Source organism: Aphelocoma coerulescens, chromosome 3, assembly GCF_041296385.1.
Source record: "Aphelocoma coerulescens isolate FSJ_1873_10779 chromosome 3, UR_Acoe_1.0, whole genome shotgun sequence".
NCBI lineage: Eukaryota > Metazoa > Chordata > Aves > Passeriformes > Corvidae > Aphelocoma > Aphelocoma coerulescens.
In genome coordinates, this window is record NC_091016.1 from 21,077,365 (window position 1) to 21,097,418 (window position 20,054).

A 20,054-nucleotide genomic window follows, 5' to 3' on the forward strand; every position below is an offset into this window, starting at 1 on the left:
CAGCATAAATGGGAGCGTGCAACCTAAGAAGAACTTGCTCTACCCATCCCTTGCTGGCAACAGTGAGCACATGCAGGCTAACTTTAGCAAAAACACACAGCAGAAGTCTCCATGGCATTCCCATCACTATAAGGAATGGAGCCTGATCTTGAAAGCATAAATTAACAGGGCCTGCCTACAGAGCCAGCTCCACTGCTAGCCATCAAGCAGAGAAAGTTTTTTCTAATACCCAAAAGCATTGTTGCAATTAAACCAGCTGTTTCTTACCTTATCCTGACAGACAGGCAACACAAATCAGCCACAGTCATGATTGTTAATAACCTGTATGTACCAAAAAGGTGGTTTTCATGACCAGTCACTCTCTCATCTCTTTTATAAACAGAACAGAGCCCATTCCTTCATTTTCTTCTTGGGAATTTAATAAACTAGAGCATTCAATAAACTAGAGTACATTGCTGATTCTTTTAGTAGCCGCCTTCTCTCCCTACCTCCTTTTTAAAAGCACTCGAAACTGGACATCCTTCTTCAGCTAAGATCCCAGCAGAACTGTGCAAACATCAAACTTTTCCTCCTCTGCCACCCCCTGTGTTGTCAGTGCATCCCAGATTGATGCCTGTCTGTGTCTGCAGCAAATTGCAATCAGCTGTAACTTCCCAATCTTTTCTGTAGAACTACTTCTAGGCCACAATTATTCCTCATTTTATAGCTGTGCATTTGATTTTTCCATCTTAAGGTACAGGAATCGGCGCTTTCCTTTGTAGAAATTCATCTTCCTGATTTCAGATTATTTCTCCACTTTATCAAGCTCATTTTGAATTTTAATCAGTTCTCCACAGCGCTTGCAACCTCTGTCTCCCCTCCTCCCACACTAGCACAGCTTGGTGTCATCATGTACCACACTACAGCTGTGACAAGGAGACGTGCTGGTGGGTTTTTTGAGTTTGAATATGCAGTGAAAAGCAAGAGGAAAGAAAGAAAATCAATCCCTCAGGAATGTCAGTTTAAATAGCCAGCAAAATATTCAAAAAGTAGATTAGGAATAAAACCCCAGAAACCTTAAATGTCTTCCAAAGGAGCATCTCAGCTCCTTCCAAAGGAGCATCACAGCATGTCAGTTGTGACAAGTTGTCAGCTCTGGGGAAGATATTGCCCAATCATTTAGCCCTTGGCAGCACCTATCTTTAAGTATATAACCACATTAATAACGAAATATAGCCAAGGGAAGTTCTGTTTTCTTCAGGCAGTTATGTGGTGGATAACATGAGTTTTGCAGAACTTTTAGTCTTGTTCCCATCTTAATTATATTATTCTTATATGTTTCCGGGAAAGAAACACCCAAATCATATAGCCACGGTTTCCTTATCTCCTCTGTATTATCCACTGATTTTCAGAATGTATTAACAGCACAGCCATCCTCTTTTAGCCTCAGAGTACATACTCAGGTGTTTTTTTAGGCAAGCAATTAGAAGACCGGAAAAAAATGTTCCTCTGTATTGTTCCATGGAGAGCAAATCTAGAAGCACCAAACAACTGCAGCATCCCATGGCACTACTACAGGCAAGAGTTACTGCTCACTGTGCAAAGTGACTTGCAGATGTACACACAAAATCTTGCAGTTAAAAGAAAATAAAAATCCTCAAATGGGAAGTCACCTCCAAAAACTGGCATAGTTGCTATCTTACAGTCTATGCATATGGATAAATGTTTCCTGCTAAAACCCAACTCTTTTCAGATCAAGGGGGGGGGTAATTTGACATTAAAACATGCCTTATATTATCTTTATTAGGAATTTCATAGCACATTCACTAAAAAAAAAAAACACTCTCTTGCTTTGGAAACAAGCAGTAGAGAATTCCCTTGCCTTTTCCTGTTTGCTGAATAGCAAATCCAAACACTACAGAAACCTGGGATACCAGGGAAGGCTCTCTGGGAAGGAAATAAACCAAAACCAACTTGTCAAATGGGACTCCCTGCTGCTGCCTACCATGTGGTGCTCTAGTGAGCTGCATCTGTTCAGCTATTAAACATTGTGGTGAGTATGATACCAACAGCAGTGGCGTTATCAAATATGCTGAGTGGATATTAAGGCTCTCGAGCATAATCTCTCCACTTTTTATTTTGGTTGGTAGAAGTTACTGTAAGTAGCTTCATGTATGATAGCACTCTTTGTGCTTGTCCCCAAATGAGAGGGTACTGCACATAATCCACTGACAGCCTTAAAAATTCCTTCTGCTGTGAAAGGGAAACACTGAGTACTTTTGCTCCAGGAACTCACTATTGTTCCCTGGAATTCACTGAGTCAGGAAAAAAAGCCCCATACGGGGAACAAGGACATTAATGGGGTTTCACAGCAGACAGGCAGAATGCAGTCTGTTGCATTCTGTTTGTAGGCAGTAGGCTGCAAGTCCATCAAGGGGGAGGGCTGAACTAAAAATAAGAAGAGATTCCACACCCAAAGTGGAGCATGATGGTATCTGCTGAGGCTGTAATGCCCACCCTTCAATCCAGAGACCTGAGATGGAGTACCTGACCCAAAAGTGGAATAACAGAGGGAAGAATTCCCAGTCCTGTACAGGCAGTTTTCCTAGCCCACAAAGAATGTGTAATGCTGCAACAGCAAGTGTGATTTACATCTCCCTGAGGGAACATCTGGACTTACATTTCGTCCTTGACTGAGCATAGATCATCACCTACAAATTCCAGCACAAGAAGTTAAAGCCACATTAGTAGCTTCACACTGCTGCACTGAAGGCTTCAGGATAATTTCACGGAGAACTGGCAAAACTGAAGGGCTGTGTCTTTTCTTTGTTCCTCAGCATCCCTTATTCAAGGTAAGCTAGGTAATTATCGAAAGCCAGGAAATGCATGAGTCAGTTCCTTCAGCTAATCCACCCTCTGAAGCATTAGCATGGTTCAGTGTAAATGGGCTTTCACAAACAGCCAGATATTTAAGCCTCTCCAAACACTTAACAGGAAAACTCACCTGTTGTTAGTGGGATTGTTACATTAAACATAAGCCACCAGAACACAGAACACTGACAGTATCAGTTCATTAAATCTTTATCCTGTCTGTTATTGTTGGAGGAATTCCTCTGAACGGTATGATCTAAGCAAAAAAAAAAAAAAAAACTTAACAGCAGCAGCAGCCCACTGTCAAGTGGGAAAAATCACTGCTAGATTCAAAGGGAAGGCAAAGATTGTACACCTATGGTTGTCACTGGGAGAGAAAGCAATAGGCTATTCAGTGATCCACCCGCAGTGGAGATGCACTGATGTCAAGGGTGTCAAGCTCAGGTAAGAGAAACAGTGATTAAAGAGCATAGGCAAGTAAGTGAAAGGAAGATGAAGATATATACGTGGCAGCCAGGGTTTCAGAAAACACAAATAGATTCCCTGCTCTGGCTCAGTTTCCTGCATAACCCTGGTGCAATGAGCTACTGCCAAAGACTACAAAAGTTAAGTAAGTTAATTGGATGAAGGCAGGAGCCAAGCCCTGTGTGTTCAGTTCCACCCTCCCCTACACACATCCAGTGATTTTACTCCAGTTCCTCCTCGCTGATACAGTGGTGTAAGGAAACAGGGAGAAAGGCTCAAGACCATGAAACAGTCTAGAAGGAAAAAAGCAAACTAGCATTAAATATGAAGTTTTCAATTTGGTGATGACACTGAGGCTTCACAGAGCAAAACCTGAATTAAGTAAGTGGTCCAATTAACTAATTGTGAGTTACAATTAAGGTAGTATCTCACAAAACCAGAATAGTATTAAGATGAGCTTTCCTTATTAGCACAAAATGATTAACTATATTAGCAATATTTACTTAAACAAATGACTGAAGGAAAGCAGCAGGTTCTGTAATATTCTGCACCTCACCTTCCAGCAGTAGTTTTCTGGCTTGATATAGATCCTGCTTATACTTACTCATATTTCTACAATATTTTCAAACAAATGAATAATGGAAGTGGTGGGCTGAGAATTACTTGGACTTAGGATCAGAATCTCTTCAGGCCACCAGCAGCACTTCTGCCCTCATCTTGTTCTGCATCAATAGGCTAATCACTCTCACTGGTATTAAAAATAATATTGTTCCTACTGCATGTCCACTGAAAAACTGCTACACTGGTACTTTGTGCTGCAGCGCACGCTTCATCCTTATCCTCACTCAGAGCCCATACATTTCAAAGACAGGGAGGTAATGGGCCAGATCTTGGATTCTGGCTTTTATTCGTAGGAAACAAACCTTGATCTGTCCTGTGCAAACCTGGCCCTTCCTCTGTGGGTCAACAGCAGTCTGAGAGTCACTGCCCCTTATTCAAGCTGCCATTAGGAGCTAAAAGCATAGTCTAGGATATGCTGAAAGTGATGACATGGCTCCAGTCTGTCCTTTTATATTTTTTTCTTTTTTTTTTCCCCAAACCACACATTCTCAGCCCAAGGGGCCTAAAACCTGTCTCCAGCCTGCACTGTCATGGCTTCTGACACAGTGGGTATACATGTGTTCCACTTGGTGTTGAGCCAGGCATGCCCAGCAGGGAGGAGGGAGTGCAAATCTTCTCCTGCTTCTCTAAAATTAGACAAGAACCAAGCAGGAATAAGCTAGGAAATATTACAAGGGATGACTCTGTTATATGACTTGGTATAACAAACTGCATGTGCCTATTATATGTATAACAATGTATTAATAATATAAGCATATAAGACAGATAATATTATATCTATGTCTAAATATAATAGGCAGAATATTACCCCCATGAGATAAGTGGACAAAAGTAGCCTGCTCTTGGATTTCACTCTCAGTCATCCAGAGCTCCCATTCTCCAAATAATGACAATGAATTCCTGTATTTCAGTCCTTCTTCATTTGGAAGATCAGCCAGGTTAGAGTGAATATCTCAATGGCTCTGCTACTGCAAATAGTCAAGTATCCTTTTAATCTTAATAAAGTTGCTAAAATGCCTGCTAAATTTTTCATCGGCGCTTTTTATACATGGCAATGTTCTGGGAGAGTTGCTGCCAAGTTATTAAAATATCTGTAACCTTCATATGCAAGGATGCTGGTTAGTAGCCAGGGCCAGGAATTTTGAATTACAAGTATGTGATTAGATCATGATGGATCTAAAACATCAATGAGAGGATATAATGTTAATTAGGGAAGGTGGGAGGCAAGATGGTCTACTTATTTATCTGTACATCATAAACTAATTCTTGTGCCCTCCTTTCTGAAGCCAGAAGTTTGTTATTTATATGTGAAAAGCCTTGACACAAAGTGATATAATTCCTAATTCTGGCCACATGCTTATTTGCTCTGCTGTTGCTGCTTTTGTTTTTTAATTAAGCAGAACTTATCAATGGTTCTCATCAAGAAGTTCTTCCACGTGAGTACACTGTTCAGTCACCACCTGAGGTGACTCCCCTGTTCCTTCCTATGCCTCATTTCATGGGAAAGAAAAGGTATGTAATCCCTGAGACCCCTGGAGGTTTGCCACCTGTTTTCACTGGGGTTCACTGGGATTCACTGGGACTGCTGAATTTGCACAACACACGAATTTGTGCTTGAGGACATGGCAGGAGAACAAGACAGGGCACAAGGGAAAGGGAAGAGAAAGAAAGAATCCTTGAAAATATGACTGGATGTAATCCATAGAGTACTGCAGAGCTTTAAAAGTGACAATGTAAAAAATTAGAGGAGCTTTATGAAGAGGTCATGAGCCTCTTCAAGTTTGTGCTAATTAAATATGCTTGGTCTTGTGCTTGCCTTTCCAAAATGGTCCACTTGAGTTCTCAAAAATGCAGAGTTTTTGTTATTAATATAACATGACCCAGGCCAAACCCTCTCTATTCCTAATCTTGGCGCTTTTTTTAAGCTCAACAAGAAAATTAAGTTCCATGTTTACTTTCTCTCCTTGTGCCAGATCTAAGGTTCTATTTGTGCACAGTTTGCAACAGCAAAGTCATAGGAGGACTTGCCATCAAATTCAGTACCAAAGTTTTGGATCTTAAGCACTTCTCACAACAGATGGATTCAATTTGCAGTGTAATCTTGAGATATGTGGGATCAAAAGGGAATTTAGAATCCATGACCTGGTCTGTACGATAATTTCATAAACGCCACAGCCACATGCAATTCTTTCAATTGTTTTCAGATGATTCTGATATATGTGGGCCCACCAGAAGTGTTTTAAAGATCTACTCACCCTCAGCCAGGCTTCACACCTTTGCTAGAAGGAAGCACTTGAGGAGGTTCATCATTGTTGAGGGCTGGAGCACTGTGCCACTGACACGATGTTTTAGCTGGGAGCTTGGGTTCTACTGGCTGTGCAATTTTCTCTGGTCAAGGGGCTAGCAGGTGGTGACCCCATTACACAGCATGCTTTTTTGGGAAGGAAGCTTGTATTCTCCCAAAAGCACAAAAGGAGCAGGATGCATAAAGGAGTTATTTGCTGGATAGAGAGAAGTGAGAATTTCTATTTTATCCCAAGACAGAGGAAGAAAATGAAAGGAGCTGCCTCCCTCAAGCACATTTCTAGGCTGAGGAACCAGGCAATCAGCTGGGAGATCAGAGCTACCACACTGGTACACTGGACCCTGCACAAAACATCAGGATTTGTCCTTGCAGTGCTCCATGATGGCAGTCACAGTCAAACTGCTCAATTACATAAACTTTACAAATTCCATTCATGTTTTTCATACAGTTAGGTATCAGTCTGTTCTGTGCCAGAATTAGCACATTTCCATAACCTTCCCTCAGCAATTTGGCCTGTTTATGGCAAGAACAGACCACTGTTGCTCAATGCATGATAACAGATTGTGCAGAGTATTCAAGATGAGGCATTAACAAATAGCTTATATAACAAAAACACTTTTCAGAGATTTTTAAATCTTTGTCTCTACTGATACAAAAGGATAACTTAACTGCATGGTTTCAAGGCATGAGTTGACCATCTCAGTGATTTATTTTCTTTCTGACAAAGTTAGATCTTTAACCTGATCACTGAGGTAAATGATTGCTGCATTTTGCACAAATTCCCTAGATTAATTCATTGCTCCCATTCTAATTAACTTAATGTTTGTGTGCATTGAATTGCATTCTCACCTGCCTGTCTAGTCCCAGAAATGAATCTTTTTTGATTGCACTGCTTTTTTTTTATTCAAACCCATAAGCAAGTCCGGAAATCCTTCTTCCACAGTAATTTTTTTTCAGTTTAAAGTTTAACATATAGTCTGGTTGCTGAGCTTTCTGTTCCCCAAAGAAACCAATCACTGTCCATTATAGTTAAACTTCCTATAGCATTTTTCATTCACATATATAAATGAAAAATAAATCACAAATAAATATCCCATCTAGAAGCATAATAAGGAAATACCAAATACTAACAGAATTCTGGATTGGATAACATCAGCCTTATGAAATTTTCTTGTGCTTCAAGGTAGCAGAATATTAAAAATCACAACTGTGATAAACATAATGGTCCAAAGTCTTTCCAGGGCTCCAGAGTGATCCCTGATGCCCACTTAGCTGATATGATGATGACCTGGTTTTCAGAGGTGCTGACTATTTTCAGCTTCCATTGACTTTAGCCACTGTTGTGCATGTTCAGCACTTTTAAAATATCAGATTTCTGAAAACTAGGTCTGCCCTTTTTTTCTTAAATCCCTTCCTGGATGTGAATAATTCAATTTTAAATTCATTACTGTTTCATGAATATACAAGCCTTCCCAAATCTTTGCTTTCCATGAGTACGTATATAATAATAAGGAATTCCAGATTTGAATGATGATTATTTGAAGAAACAACATTCTAGAAATATTATTTTTAAAATATTATTAAACTCTTCCTGGGAAAATTAATTAGCTCCAATACAAACCACTAAAATCAAAGGTATTTTTATCATCAATCTCACTGAAAGTACATCCAGCTCTCTAGGAATTGATCCAAATACAACCAAGTCAATAAAAATCAATTGACTTTCCATTAGACATTAAGCCCAAGAAGTATTCAAAAGAGAATAACAAATGCATTTGTCTTTAGACATTGCAGTTCTTTCTCTGGTACACTCAAACACAGAACTCTGATCCTCACTTGAGTTTTTCTCCTTCTCTTCACTTGAGGGAAGGTCATTATACTTGCATAAGTTAAAATTATCCATATTTTATGGATATGTACAATAAAGTCTAACAGAGTCAGCTCTTAAAAGCCTGGCATAGCAGAATACTGCATATGTATAACTAAGAGACAGAGGGAGAAGAGTAGGAAAAACTACTCATTTTAAGTTTGCTGAAAGTTAAAAAAAATTCAAATAAAAATTCAAATTAAAAAAAAAGTCATTTCTCCCATATATATTTTAATATATGTAGTATGTAAATATTTGGGACAAAGAGCAAAAACTGAGTTTATTCCTGATCCAAAACTCTATTTTCTGTTTTTTCTGAGACATACAATCTTTCCACTCCCATGGCTGTTCACCTCAGTCATTAATTGTAACTGAAGGCTTCACAAACACATCTTGAAAATCTAAGGATGATATTGATTAATCCATCATGCCAGTAATGCTACATCTTCACAGTATTTCAGGTTGTGTTGTGCCTTGCATATATTGATACCATCTGTTATAACCATATCATACTTTTTCAGGTAATGTGTCAGCACATCTTTTGAAGCAGTTTTCCATATTTTATCAACACAGTAATAATCTTATTGGTTGACATTTCCCCTAAATTATTATTTCCTAGTGACATGAAATAGAATGAAACAAAAAAATATCTACTACAATCTACCCTGAGTTTTATATCTTTTTATTTTGATATGTTTTCTATATCCCAGGTATAGATATACTGTCACTGTTCTCTCACTGGAATCACAGGGCATTTCCCCCCACTTTCCCCCAGAAGAGGGTTAGGACAACATTCAAAACATTGCCACATCTGCCTTATTCCTTATTTTAGACCTTTGAATGTTTCCTATTGGAATGATCACCACCACTTCACCTAAACCAGCAGATCCATACCTGTAAATGAGCTTAATTAGTACATCCTCACCCTGCTTGAGTTAAGAGATGTGGCCAGTTCAGCTTAAGCAGCTTGTGTGCTGTAGGCTGGGTGTCTTCTCTGGAATGCCAAAGCTCTATACTTTGAAATGCTCTGCTGGCCTTATCCTCCACACAAACTTCTTGTTCTCAACTTCAAAATCATCCATCATCATAAAAACAGCTGCTTTGTGCTCTGCAAATACTTTGATTTTCAAACAAATGACACAGACAAAGAAGACACAGAAACTGCTGATTCTTTCCATCAGGCATACAAAATGTCACATTTTGTTATGAAGTCTTTCATTTTAACAATGAAAGATGAAAACATGGTATAATTTATAAATTTTTTATAATGGCTAAAGTCTGTTGATGGAAATATATCCGTCTTCTCAAGCACAGCAAATACCCCTGTGCCACATAGGAGAATACCAGTTTCCTATGCTACCAGCATTGCCCAAAAGAGCAATATAACAGGACTTCTTAGCCCTTTGAGGTGGTATCTTTGTCTAACTTTGCTTTGTTCCTCACCACAGGAAAGCTAGAAATTCGAGGCAGCCACAGCACAGTGACTGTGGAAGACAATGACATCTGTATATTTGTACACTTCTCTTTCTAATGACTTGGGATAACAGGGTGGGAAGAGAAGAAGAGTGGAGGCAGGAACATGAATCTCTGACAGAATTACCTAAGGGCACTAGGAGTCAGACAAAAAGCTAAGTACAGGAGTTTCACAGATGGTGATGTATTGAACATTGCATGAAAAGCTGCTGCCTTTTTCTATGTGACATGGAGATGGATGTGGACCATGTCATGAGAAGCAGAAAAAAGGGAAGCTTGCCGTAATTATCAGAGCTGCCTGTCCTTCATCTATCCATCAACAGGAGAGGAAGTGGCAGTCGGCTTTTAGATATGATATCTATTTCCTCTTGAACTAGATCGCCCAGCAGAGACAGCACAGGAGACAACTTCCATAAGAGAAGTCAAGTGATTGAAATGAAAGCTAATTACTGCATCTCTGGATGACTAAAACATTTTAAAATCCCTTTCCTGAAGTACTGTGATGCATATGTATCATACATATAAACAGTCCTTTATATTTGCATTGCTACAGTACAGGTGGAGTTTTATAATAATCTGTCTTGGAATTTAAAATATTTGCACTGGAACTGTTAAACATCTGGTAGCAATGCAGACGACACAATTTTAAAAATGTTTCTCATAACAATGCTTATTTGGAGAGGTTTAATGATTACTTTAAATAAATATATTCCCAACCTAACACCAAAGCTGTGATTCAGATGATCAAGCAGCAATTTTTAAAATCAGAATTTGTTATGAGCTTGATTTCATTATTAGGTTTACATTGTCTTTAAGTAAACAGAGTAATAAAGAGGGCAAGCACACACTGAAGTACCATAATCTAACTTGTAATTTCCTCTTCCATTTCCAGAATGAAGAAGGTTAAGAGCAAGCTACCTCAAAGCTCCCAAGCACCCTCCCCAACACACTACTGAGGGCTATAATCTAAGTTTTTTTAAAGCAATAGTTCCAAACTTTTTTTACTACCACACACAGGTGAGTTATCCATGCACAGAGCATCTCAAGGTACACAGGCACTTATTGCTCATGCACATTCATGGCACAAACAGGTGAGTGGGTACATGCAATAAAACATGCAGAATCAGACACTTCTCCTTCTAGTTTTATCTCCTTCCACTACCCATAACACGTTTGTGGTTGTTTAGTAGATAAGACACTCCTAGTGGCATCTCAATATTGATGAAAGAAGGAAGTTTACAATGACAAACCCCTCCTACTGTTTTTATTACAGCAGGTTTAACACAGTAGCTGCCAATACGAAAACACTTAGATACAATTAAATATTTTTCAAATATAATGCAGACGAAGACCTCCCTGTTTCTATCTTCTCTTCCTTTTTGTAACTGTCATATCTCACAAGATCTTTCTGAGCTAAAATAGATCTCAGGTGAAATTCTCAGAAGGATCTGCAGTTCAACTGACTTTAATGAGATATATGGTCTTTGGTGTCACAAGTGCTTTTGAAAATACTGCCTTTCAACTTCCCTTTGAATACTATCCTTATTTGAATTAGACTCTGGGAAATTATATCCCAGTAGTTTTCCAAGCTTTATCTATCACTGACAACCCTTATAAAAGTCCTTGCCAAATGTCTTAGGATTTCAGGTCAATCCCTCAGTGTCTCCACTCTAGAGACAGACAACACTGAAGCTGCTCTCGGAAGGTCAAACCTCATACCAGTGAAATTTCACACAGTTACCATTTTGCTCTGAAGCAGAGCAGGCTTCAGGGAGGTTCCCAAAGTCTCTTGCAAAGGCATCAGGGGGAGACCAGTATCACCTCACAGAGCAGGATGATAAAGGGCTTTTTGCTGCTTCACAGAAATTTCAATAGAATCAGCAAGGTATATTTTATCATTTTCCCCATCCCTATTAAGCTGGTAGTGTTTCTGACCATTGAAAACTCTCAATTATTCTTTTATTTTACCATCTGTTGCTACAGCATGGGTATAAGAAAGTTATTTGAGAAAAAGTAAAAGATTGAAAACCACACACATTTATGAGCAGGCAGTAATTTTTTATCTCAAACTCATCATTAATGAGCATAATGTTTGTTTTAAAATAGAAAAATCATGGCTAGATGAAAGAGCAAACAAATATTATAGTTTGGATAGACTTCAGGTATAGTAAAATACCAAGGAAAACATTCCTTTGTATGCTAATGAACAAGAAAACACTGTAAGAAGAAAGTAACTCTGTCAACCACGGAGTGTGCATTTAGTCTGAGATTGCAAATAAAGAGGAAAATGATAACAAGGCACCTGGTGTTTGGAAAGCAAATATTTAAATTCTATCTAGCAACACAATACTTGCCTTGAAATATGTAGGCTCTCAGTTTTTCTGGCACCTGGGAGAAGTTGCTTTGTTCACATTTTTAAACTAAGATTGCACAATACCAGCCAACTATTTTGTCTGTGTGATTCAATGTAAGACAAGGATATAGAAAACCTCTGAATCTTATTTAAGGTTTTCTTTCTGTGTTTATTTGCTCAAGCCAGTAAATAAATTTTTAAAAATCACCTTTGTCCACAATGCAAGAGTGCCTTTGCAGAAAAAAGGAGTCTGGGAAGATTGAATACCATATTTCCCTCTAATTTTGAAAATGATCACTGCTGAATGTTTTCTGAGGGTAAAAGTGTAATTGGTTATAGATCAATAAGCAATTTCATTCAAAAGGAACTCAACTCTTCCTGAAAGTAGAGACATTCTGAAACAAAAATCAAACTAACGCATTAACAAAGTTCAGACTAATCTAAACAACAAAATTTTATACTGCCCTAGTTATGCTTTTCTCAATTGATCATTTATTTATGACGCCATAAAACTCCATATGCTTTCAATTTTGATTGCTAGTTCCTTGCTCTAAGGCAGCCGAAATTACTTTTTTAGACTTCCTAGCCTGACAGTCTTCCTTTCTGCTTAAGATTTACCATCACAAAAGAGTGGTGAAATCAGAGGACAAGTTCTAATACTAACAATAAGCACAGTCAGCTGTGATACACTGCAATTCCCCCATCAGATTCCAGATTAAATCCCCCAGGGTAAACATACTTTCCTCTGACACTGCTAAATTCTGTTCCATGTAATTACACTGCAATAAACTGTTCTATCTGTACAGGTATCCCACTATGATTTTTAATTGAAAAGCCATGAAAAGTAGCACTGCATCAAATAAAAGGCATTTTGAATATGTCTGAGACCCTGTACAGCATCATATGCTATAAACCAGTATCATTTAGTTCACTATTGACCCCAAAAGGTTCATTAACTGCTATAATTACATTCAGACAAAATAAATTTAAACCCCACAAACGTAAGAACAACCAAGACAAGATGAATTCTCCCGCCTTGGGTGCTGATACTTACGATATGCAGCTCTAAATAATCTCCAAGGCCAGTAGAACTGTCCACTCGCACCAGCACAGCCTCTTTTTGCACAGTGCTAAACCCTATTGCCAGTCTGTCGGCTCGAGTGCTCGGCCGGTCGTTAGGAGGCCACGTGTAAGTGATTTGTCCACCACCTTTGCTAAAGATATACGTTGTCCCCGCTGGAAAAAAAAAAAAAAAAAAAAAAAAAAAAAAAAGGAAAGAAAGAAAGAAATATCATCAGCCCACTTGCACCGGTGCCAACCCACGTGGAAATCACATGCCCTACAAAAAATCAGGTTCTCACATAGTAAATGGATTCATAATCTGTATTTCAACGTGAAGAGGTCTTTATCTCTAAAAATTATGCAGCAAGTGAAATATTAGTGGGTTTTATATTGTGCAATCAGCACAGAATATAACTTAATTGCAAATGAAACGACTTGAAATACCATAGCTCTGATTCAGAAATGCACATCTATTTGGAAGAGTTCTTAAGCTTATGCTCGATGAACATATTTCTGTGATGTGTAGAACAGGGATGAGTTAAACCAAATGCCTTCCTCAACTGGGCCTATGTGGAGAAATCAAGTAATCCCCGATGCCTCATGGCTGACAAAAAAAATGCAGCAACTTATTTACACAATGAAAATGATACATGATGGTGGCCAGCAGAGCAAGATGTTAACAAATACATACAGATAAGACTTTTACAGATCTGAGGTTTATCATCCTGTGACAGATGGGGATAACAAATGAAAACATACTTTACTTGTCATGTCAGGACAAAGAGATTAGTCTACCATCTGAGTAAGCAATGGCTTATTTGCATAATGCTCGATGTATATCTTTTAAAAGTGGAAATCTTTAGACATTATATCTAGGGTGCACTTACAAAATCTATAATCTGTTTGAAACAAATGTTGTAATCCAAAACCACTTAGCACTCAGGTGCTTAACTTCATCACCAGCATATTTCCTCAGAACTAAAATAGCAGCATATCTGGACATTTTCCATTTAAAACTTGTATCTTAACAACAGCAACAGCACAGAGCAGGCAAATTGTGCATGCACTTGATCTTTCATTGGAAAAGTCACTACAAGCTGTCCACTCCTTTCCCATGAGGATAGGTCAAAGCTTAGGGAGATAGGTTAATGCATTGTAAACACAGATGTCTAGTTTTATTATCTGTCCTAAGCTGTCTCAAAGTGTGGCTACTCTCAATTTTACTGCATTTCATCTATTTTTATTACATTTTATCTATTTTATTAAATAGGACAAGTGGGAATATTTTTAAACTAAAGGAGAAAAGATTTAGCTTCTATACCAGGAAGAAATTCTTTACTCAGAGGGTAGTGAGGCACTGGAACAGGTTGTCAAGAGAAGTTGTGGAGACCCCATCCCTGGAAAGCCAGGTTGGACGGGGCTTTGAGCAACCTGATCTAGTGGGTGACATCCCTGCCCATAGCAAGGGGGTGGAACTAGCTAACCTTTAATGTCCCTTCCAACCCAAACCATCCTGTGATTCTATGAAAAGTAATTCAGTTTATTTCACCCAATGTTCTCACTCCCTGCTTCACGTGTCCACCTAAGGAGAGAGTGCATAACAACGTAATTATAATTTTCTTATTTTTTTCAAGGTTGACAAAAAATGCTGTGAGCATATAAAGGGATCTAAAATCCCTTGAATCCGCAGACTTTTAAAGCCAAATCCAAAAAGGACTGTACAGTTACACAACTTTTTCAACTCCCAGGTGTCTCAAAATCTTACTGTACTACTGAGCAAGACTGCTTTGTGTCAGTTGTAAAGCAAAAAGGACACCCAGTCTTTCTGAAAAGCTCCCCTATATTTATTTCTAGCATCACTTTTCCTTTACAAAATCACATGCCTATTAATTAGGGTTTTTTCCAGTGCCATCAATCTGTACTAATTTATGCACTGTGCATAGCACTAAAACCACTGTAAATCTCATTTTATATTAATACACTTGTGGGATAGTTTCACTGTGCTTCAAATAGATTTGCTGGCTTTTCTCTTGATGCCAAAATACCAACCTGCATGTGTTTCAGGAAAGTTTGTCAACTTCTTCAGCAAAGACAAACACAATAGCAGGGCTGTTATCTAAGGTTTCATTTGCATTCTAAGTAAAACCAGGTTTTATCTTTATTATAAAGCGTTTTGCAAGAGTAGTGAAGATTGGGGCTGTGCCAGGACTGGTAATGGACATGGGCAAAGGTGTCTGGTTCAGGAATGTGTGAGACAAACCCCTCCTCTCCTGCTCTCCCACCCTGGCTTTCCTCCTGTGCAGTGATCTAAAATGCATGATAATGTGCTGTGTGTCATTAATCTTCAGTTGCAATACATCCCAAAACAGAGATACATTAGACAGGTAATATCACTGCTGATGGCCCCCAAGTTCTCCTCTTTGCTGCTACTGTTGGCTTCAAACCTTCAACTGATGAGTTGGGACCTTCATGGAGTTTATGTCACTGTGGTGTCTGGAGTGAAAGGATTTGGTCTGTGTTGATGAAAAACTGAGGGCTTGATCCAAAGCTCATTAAAAACAGTGACAGCCTTTCTGTTGACTTCATAAAACATTGTGTCAGGTCATGAATGAGGTTCTTATAAGTAACAAAAATGAGAAGGCTAAGAAAAAACAACTCCTTACACCTCAGCATCACAGATGAAACCCGTTAGAATAGTACCTAAGATTTAAGTGGCAGTGCATAATTCTCCTTTTCTTGGTTGTAACAGATGTGTTTACCCAATTTAGAAGACAAAGAAAAAGCCTGCCAAGCATGGTGGAGTCATACTGAATACAATGACCCAGAAGGAAGTCTTCAGATCTGAACAATGAGAGGCTCTGCTGTTCTTATTCAGAGTGAATCTTTGCTGCATTTTTTTGTTAAATACCGCCCTTCAAATCAACCAGTGAAGAGCAATTCATTCCATACCGCTGCCGCATTGAAGCCAAGGTCAATGTCAGCGGAGCTGGATAAATCCAGATGTAAATCTTTAACTACACAGAATAAACATAAAAGTTTAAAAAAGTATCTTTTATCCATGAGAACATGTGGCTTATGGGTTTTTATGACAAAGCTTTCCCTCCTTTACAACTGCCCATTTTGTAGCTCTTCTAACTAACTGTGTGTCTGGTAAAAGACTAATTAATCCATGCTGATGAATACAGATCTGCCTCTGTCTGAGCTGTACAGGGAGTCACGTTCTTCGAATTTCCTGTATTAATTATGAAAAAAATGGGTCGGAAGCCATTTGAGAATAGATCCTCTGGTGTTTATATTTCAAGAAAGACAAATATAATAATGTAAAATTTATTACTCGGGGATTGATCTCAGCTTATAGCTCAACCTCCCATTAACTATTAAAAGCTAGAAACGGAGCAGTTGTTGGAAGCAACCTTCCTTACTACCTGTTTGGATATGTTAAGAAACAACAGAGGAAACCTAATTCACTTGCTTCATAAAGGCTTTTATGCTCTCTGACAAACCTTATAATGGCTCTTCCTCTCTTTCAGAACATTGTCACGAAACCCCAGTCATCTTCCTCCTCTCTCTTAGCTTGTGGCACTGTGTTGTTTGGGGTTTATCATCTCCAGAGAATTGAAAGCAGCGGAATTATAATGTCAAGAATAGCAATGCCATCAGCACAGTACTTGTAAGCAGGCAACTTTGTAACATGCCAGTTATATCTCTCAGCCACAGAATTTACTGCATAATTCTTTATGCTTCCATGCATCCGCACAATGTTTAGGAAAAATGTCCACACAGCTCTTTGAAATTCTTACCCATGAAAGCACGGTTCCCATTGTAACAAAACGCCAGTGGTCAAGATACAGTAATGTTTTTTAATGGCCTGGGCCTCTGAAGTCCTATTTGTTTGCAAAATTCATCTTTATGAAATAATGCGTTCATTTTGGCACAGCCTGGCAGCAACTCAAGGACATCTGCTTACCTCTACAGTATTAAGCAGATAAATATTTTGTTTAGTACCCATTTACTGTATTTATTATTGTTTATGACTGCAAAGCTTTTCAATATTTATTGCTCTGAAGTCACATTTGATGTAGCTTAATAGTTTGCTCAAATCAACAACAAATCAACAGCTTTCTGCCTTCCTCATGTTCATTCCAATTTTGAGTTTAAGGTATATTGCACTGAAGGGTAATGTACATAATTCCATTTTTCCCGTATAATGTAAGTAGCATAATGTTTATTTTCAACATCCACATCAGGTTTCAGGTGCTGATGGAGTGAGTGCAATGGTTTGATTGAGCTCTGAACCCTAATAAACTGTGATTCCATCACATTCTGTGACTGAAAAACTGAAGACTGAAGCCTGTAAACTTCTGTAATGAAAACTATTAGCTGCACTTTCATTAATAGAAAAGCAATTTTTAACTATTATAAAAAAATATGAAGGGTAAGGATTGCTAGTAACAAGAAATTACCCAAGAATGTAATTTTCTTCTTTCTGTACCTTATCAGTACTTCATTCTGCGCTACAATGTGAATTCTCTTATTCCCATTGGTAAGTAATTACTTGCATTGATAAACCTGCTGAATCCAGTGAGACTGTTTGTGCAGGCTACTATTAATTACCAAGAATGAAGAATTTACAATATGAAAACATATATATACACACACACAATTGTCCAAACATCTATATGAAGGCATTAATTACATTTACTATGTTCAGAAGAGCATATAAATCTCCATTAATACTCATTTTTACATATCCATCTATGCATTTTCAGTCCACATAAGCTAAAGTTCAGAAAAGTACACAAAATTTCTGTACATATGTTTGTACAGATTTTCTAAGGTAAGTAAAGAAAGGAATGCTTCAAGCCAGCAACATGATGTGCTGGGGGAGAGAAGGAGAGGAGGGGGTTTCAAAATAATCCATTTGGTGGATTAAAATACAACCCTTCTGTATTGCTTCTTCCTAGACTTTGATGTGCTATTAATTATTTACACAGAAGGGAGAAAATATGCCACAGGGTTGAGGTGAGGAGGGTAGGGCCATTAGGGTTAACCATGGGAAGGAGATGGAATGAGCTGCTGGAAGAAGTATTTCAAACTAAGGACCAGATTCAACTGAACGTTTCCTGAAGGCATTCTGATACGCTCTCTCCCACAAGTCTGGGCAGGAGCCTGAATATGGATTCTAACTGCTCTCCTGAAAGGGCAACATCAGGCTATTTAATAGGAGGGGAGGTGTATTGCATGGGGAAAGAGAAAATGTTCAAGTGGATTATTGCCTGTAGCTCTCCAAAGAGCTTGAGCCACAAGGGTAGGAATGAACGTCATATTTTCTGGCCAGATTCTCTTAGACTTGTGGATAATAGGAGTGTATTTATGATGTGCCTAAGCTTGGCAAACCTTGATAAAGGTTCAAAGGTTTCCTGGAAATTGGTTGCTACTCCAAACAATTTCTAGTTAGGTCCTTGAACCCATCTAACTGCATGTCCAAACTAAGACTGTTACAAACAGTCTTAGCATTTGTCACCTGTAAGGTCACAAACTGCACAGCATAATTCCTCAGTAATTCCATTATTTCGTTCATTGATCTTCCCTTCTTCCGGAATAACTGGAAGAAAACTCACTGACCAAAGCACCATAGACAAAGATTGTTGCTGGGCTTTGTTATTAATATTGTCATTAATGAGATCATCTTCTCTCTTCAGGTAAAGATGCTGAGGAAAATAAAGCAAATAGAAAACGTGTCTGCCTCCTATCAGCCTTTTATGGCACCCCCATTTCACTGTGCTACAGCTGAGCTCTAAAATTCAATGTGTCTGTAAGGGATGCTGAAGCCACATCTTTCCAACACCTCAACCAACTCCATCAGCTGGAGCAATTCATTTAAAAGAGCCAACAAAGCAGTATCTACTACTCATTCAAACACAATTTTACATTGCATTATAGCACTCCTCTTTCCAACACACTAAGGTGACCCTGATTTGCTTTATCAGACCCTAAAAGACTTTTTCATCACATTGCATCCAATTTTTCAGAGACATCTATAAACCAGTGCTGTATGTGGTTTATTATATTCAGCTATCCCCTAAGAGCTGTCTCCAGGTAAAGGTCTAAGTGACAATAGAACCAATACAATCTCAAGTCACGCTGAGCATCCCGGCCTTTGCAGTGGCATTTGGGGAAGATTCAGGATACTAACACAGAAGCAAAGTTTTTTCCCCTCAGACCAAAAAAAACTCGCTAAGAAAACCACTCCTTTCTCTACTTCTTCTTTCTTACAGTCTATGGCTATTGTATTTGGGCAGTTGTTCATATTTTACCTTGCATGTAATAATGAAGTGGGTGAAGAAATACTCCATTCCTGTTCCAAAAGTTTTTCTAATTTAAATTCCCTAGTTGCTATCACGCTCTATTAATTTCAATAGGGTCACTAAATGACAAAACTAAAATTTGTGAGCAACAATGGCTCAACAAATACATATATCTATAAAGAACAACTCTGACACAGCATCAGTATTCCAAGTCAGTATCTTTCTTAGCGTCATAAATGACATAGTTAAAATAAAAGTTTCAAAGAATTTAAAGAATTTTCCAACTAGAGTGATTTTAATATTTTCAATCAAGTAGCATCTTACACCTCGAATGACCCCATTGATTTAGATTAGATCACTTATCTGGAGTAAGGTGCTACTCAGTTTGAGTAGGGACATTGAACTAAGAGCCTCAAATTGTGCTTAAAATGAATATAATTTTGAGAAGGACCTTAGCTAAGCAAGAGCCAGCTGAAAGGACTCCTAAGAGAAGAGAAATTAAGAGTATCTGTTCATCTGACTTATTAACAAAACATGAGTTGATTAACTGAATGTCAATGGACTTGATAGTATTAAGGCACTGATTCTGTAAAATTATTTTAATTAGCTTTGAAACATCCACAGGAAAAATTTCTGTGGTTTGTTGATCTCATAAATATGCTCACTTATACAAAAAATCACTATCTATTTTATGAAAGGATACAGTTTTTCTAACACAAACCTGACACAGAGTGATAAAAGAAAATTATT

General features: G+C 38.3%; 1 protein-coding gene across 29 annotated transcripts in view; it reads right to left on the minus strand.

Annotated features, from left to right (window-relative positions):
- NRXN1 (neurexin 1) overlaps positions 1-20,054 on the minus strand; it is a 681,973-nt gene that overhangs the window by 204,093 nt on the left and 457,826 nt on the right. For 28 of the 29 annotated variants that reach the window (XM_069009396.1, XM_069009411.1, XM_069009402.1 and 25 more), the window contains one exon: positions 12,989-13,170. In XM_069009396.1, the coding sequence (XP_068865497.1) occupies positions 12,989-13,170 (182 nt within the window). Of the gene's footprint in view, positions 1-488; positions 595-12,988; positions 13,171-20,054 lie in introns of those variants that run through there. The other variant, XM_069009429.1, reaches the window with a different exon arrangement.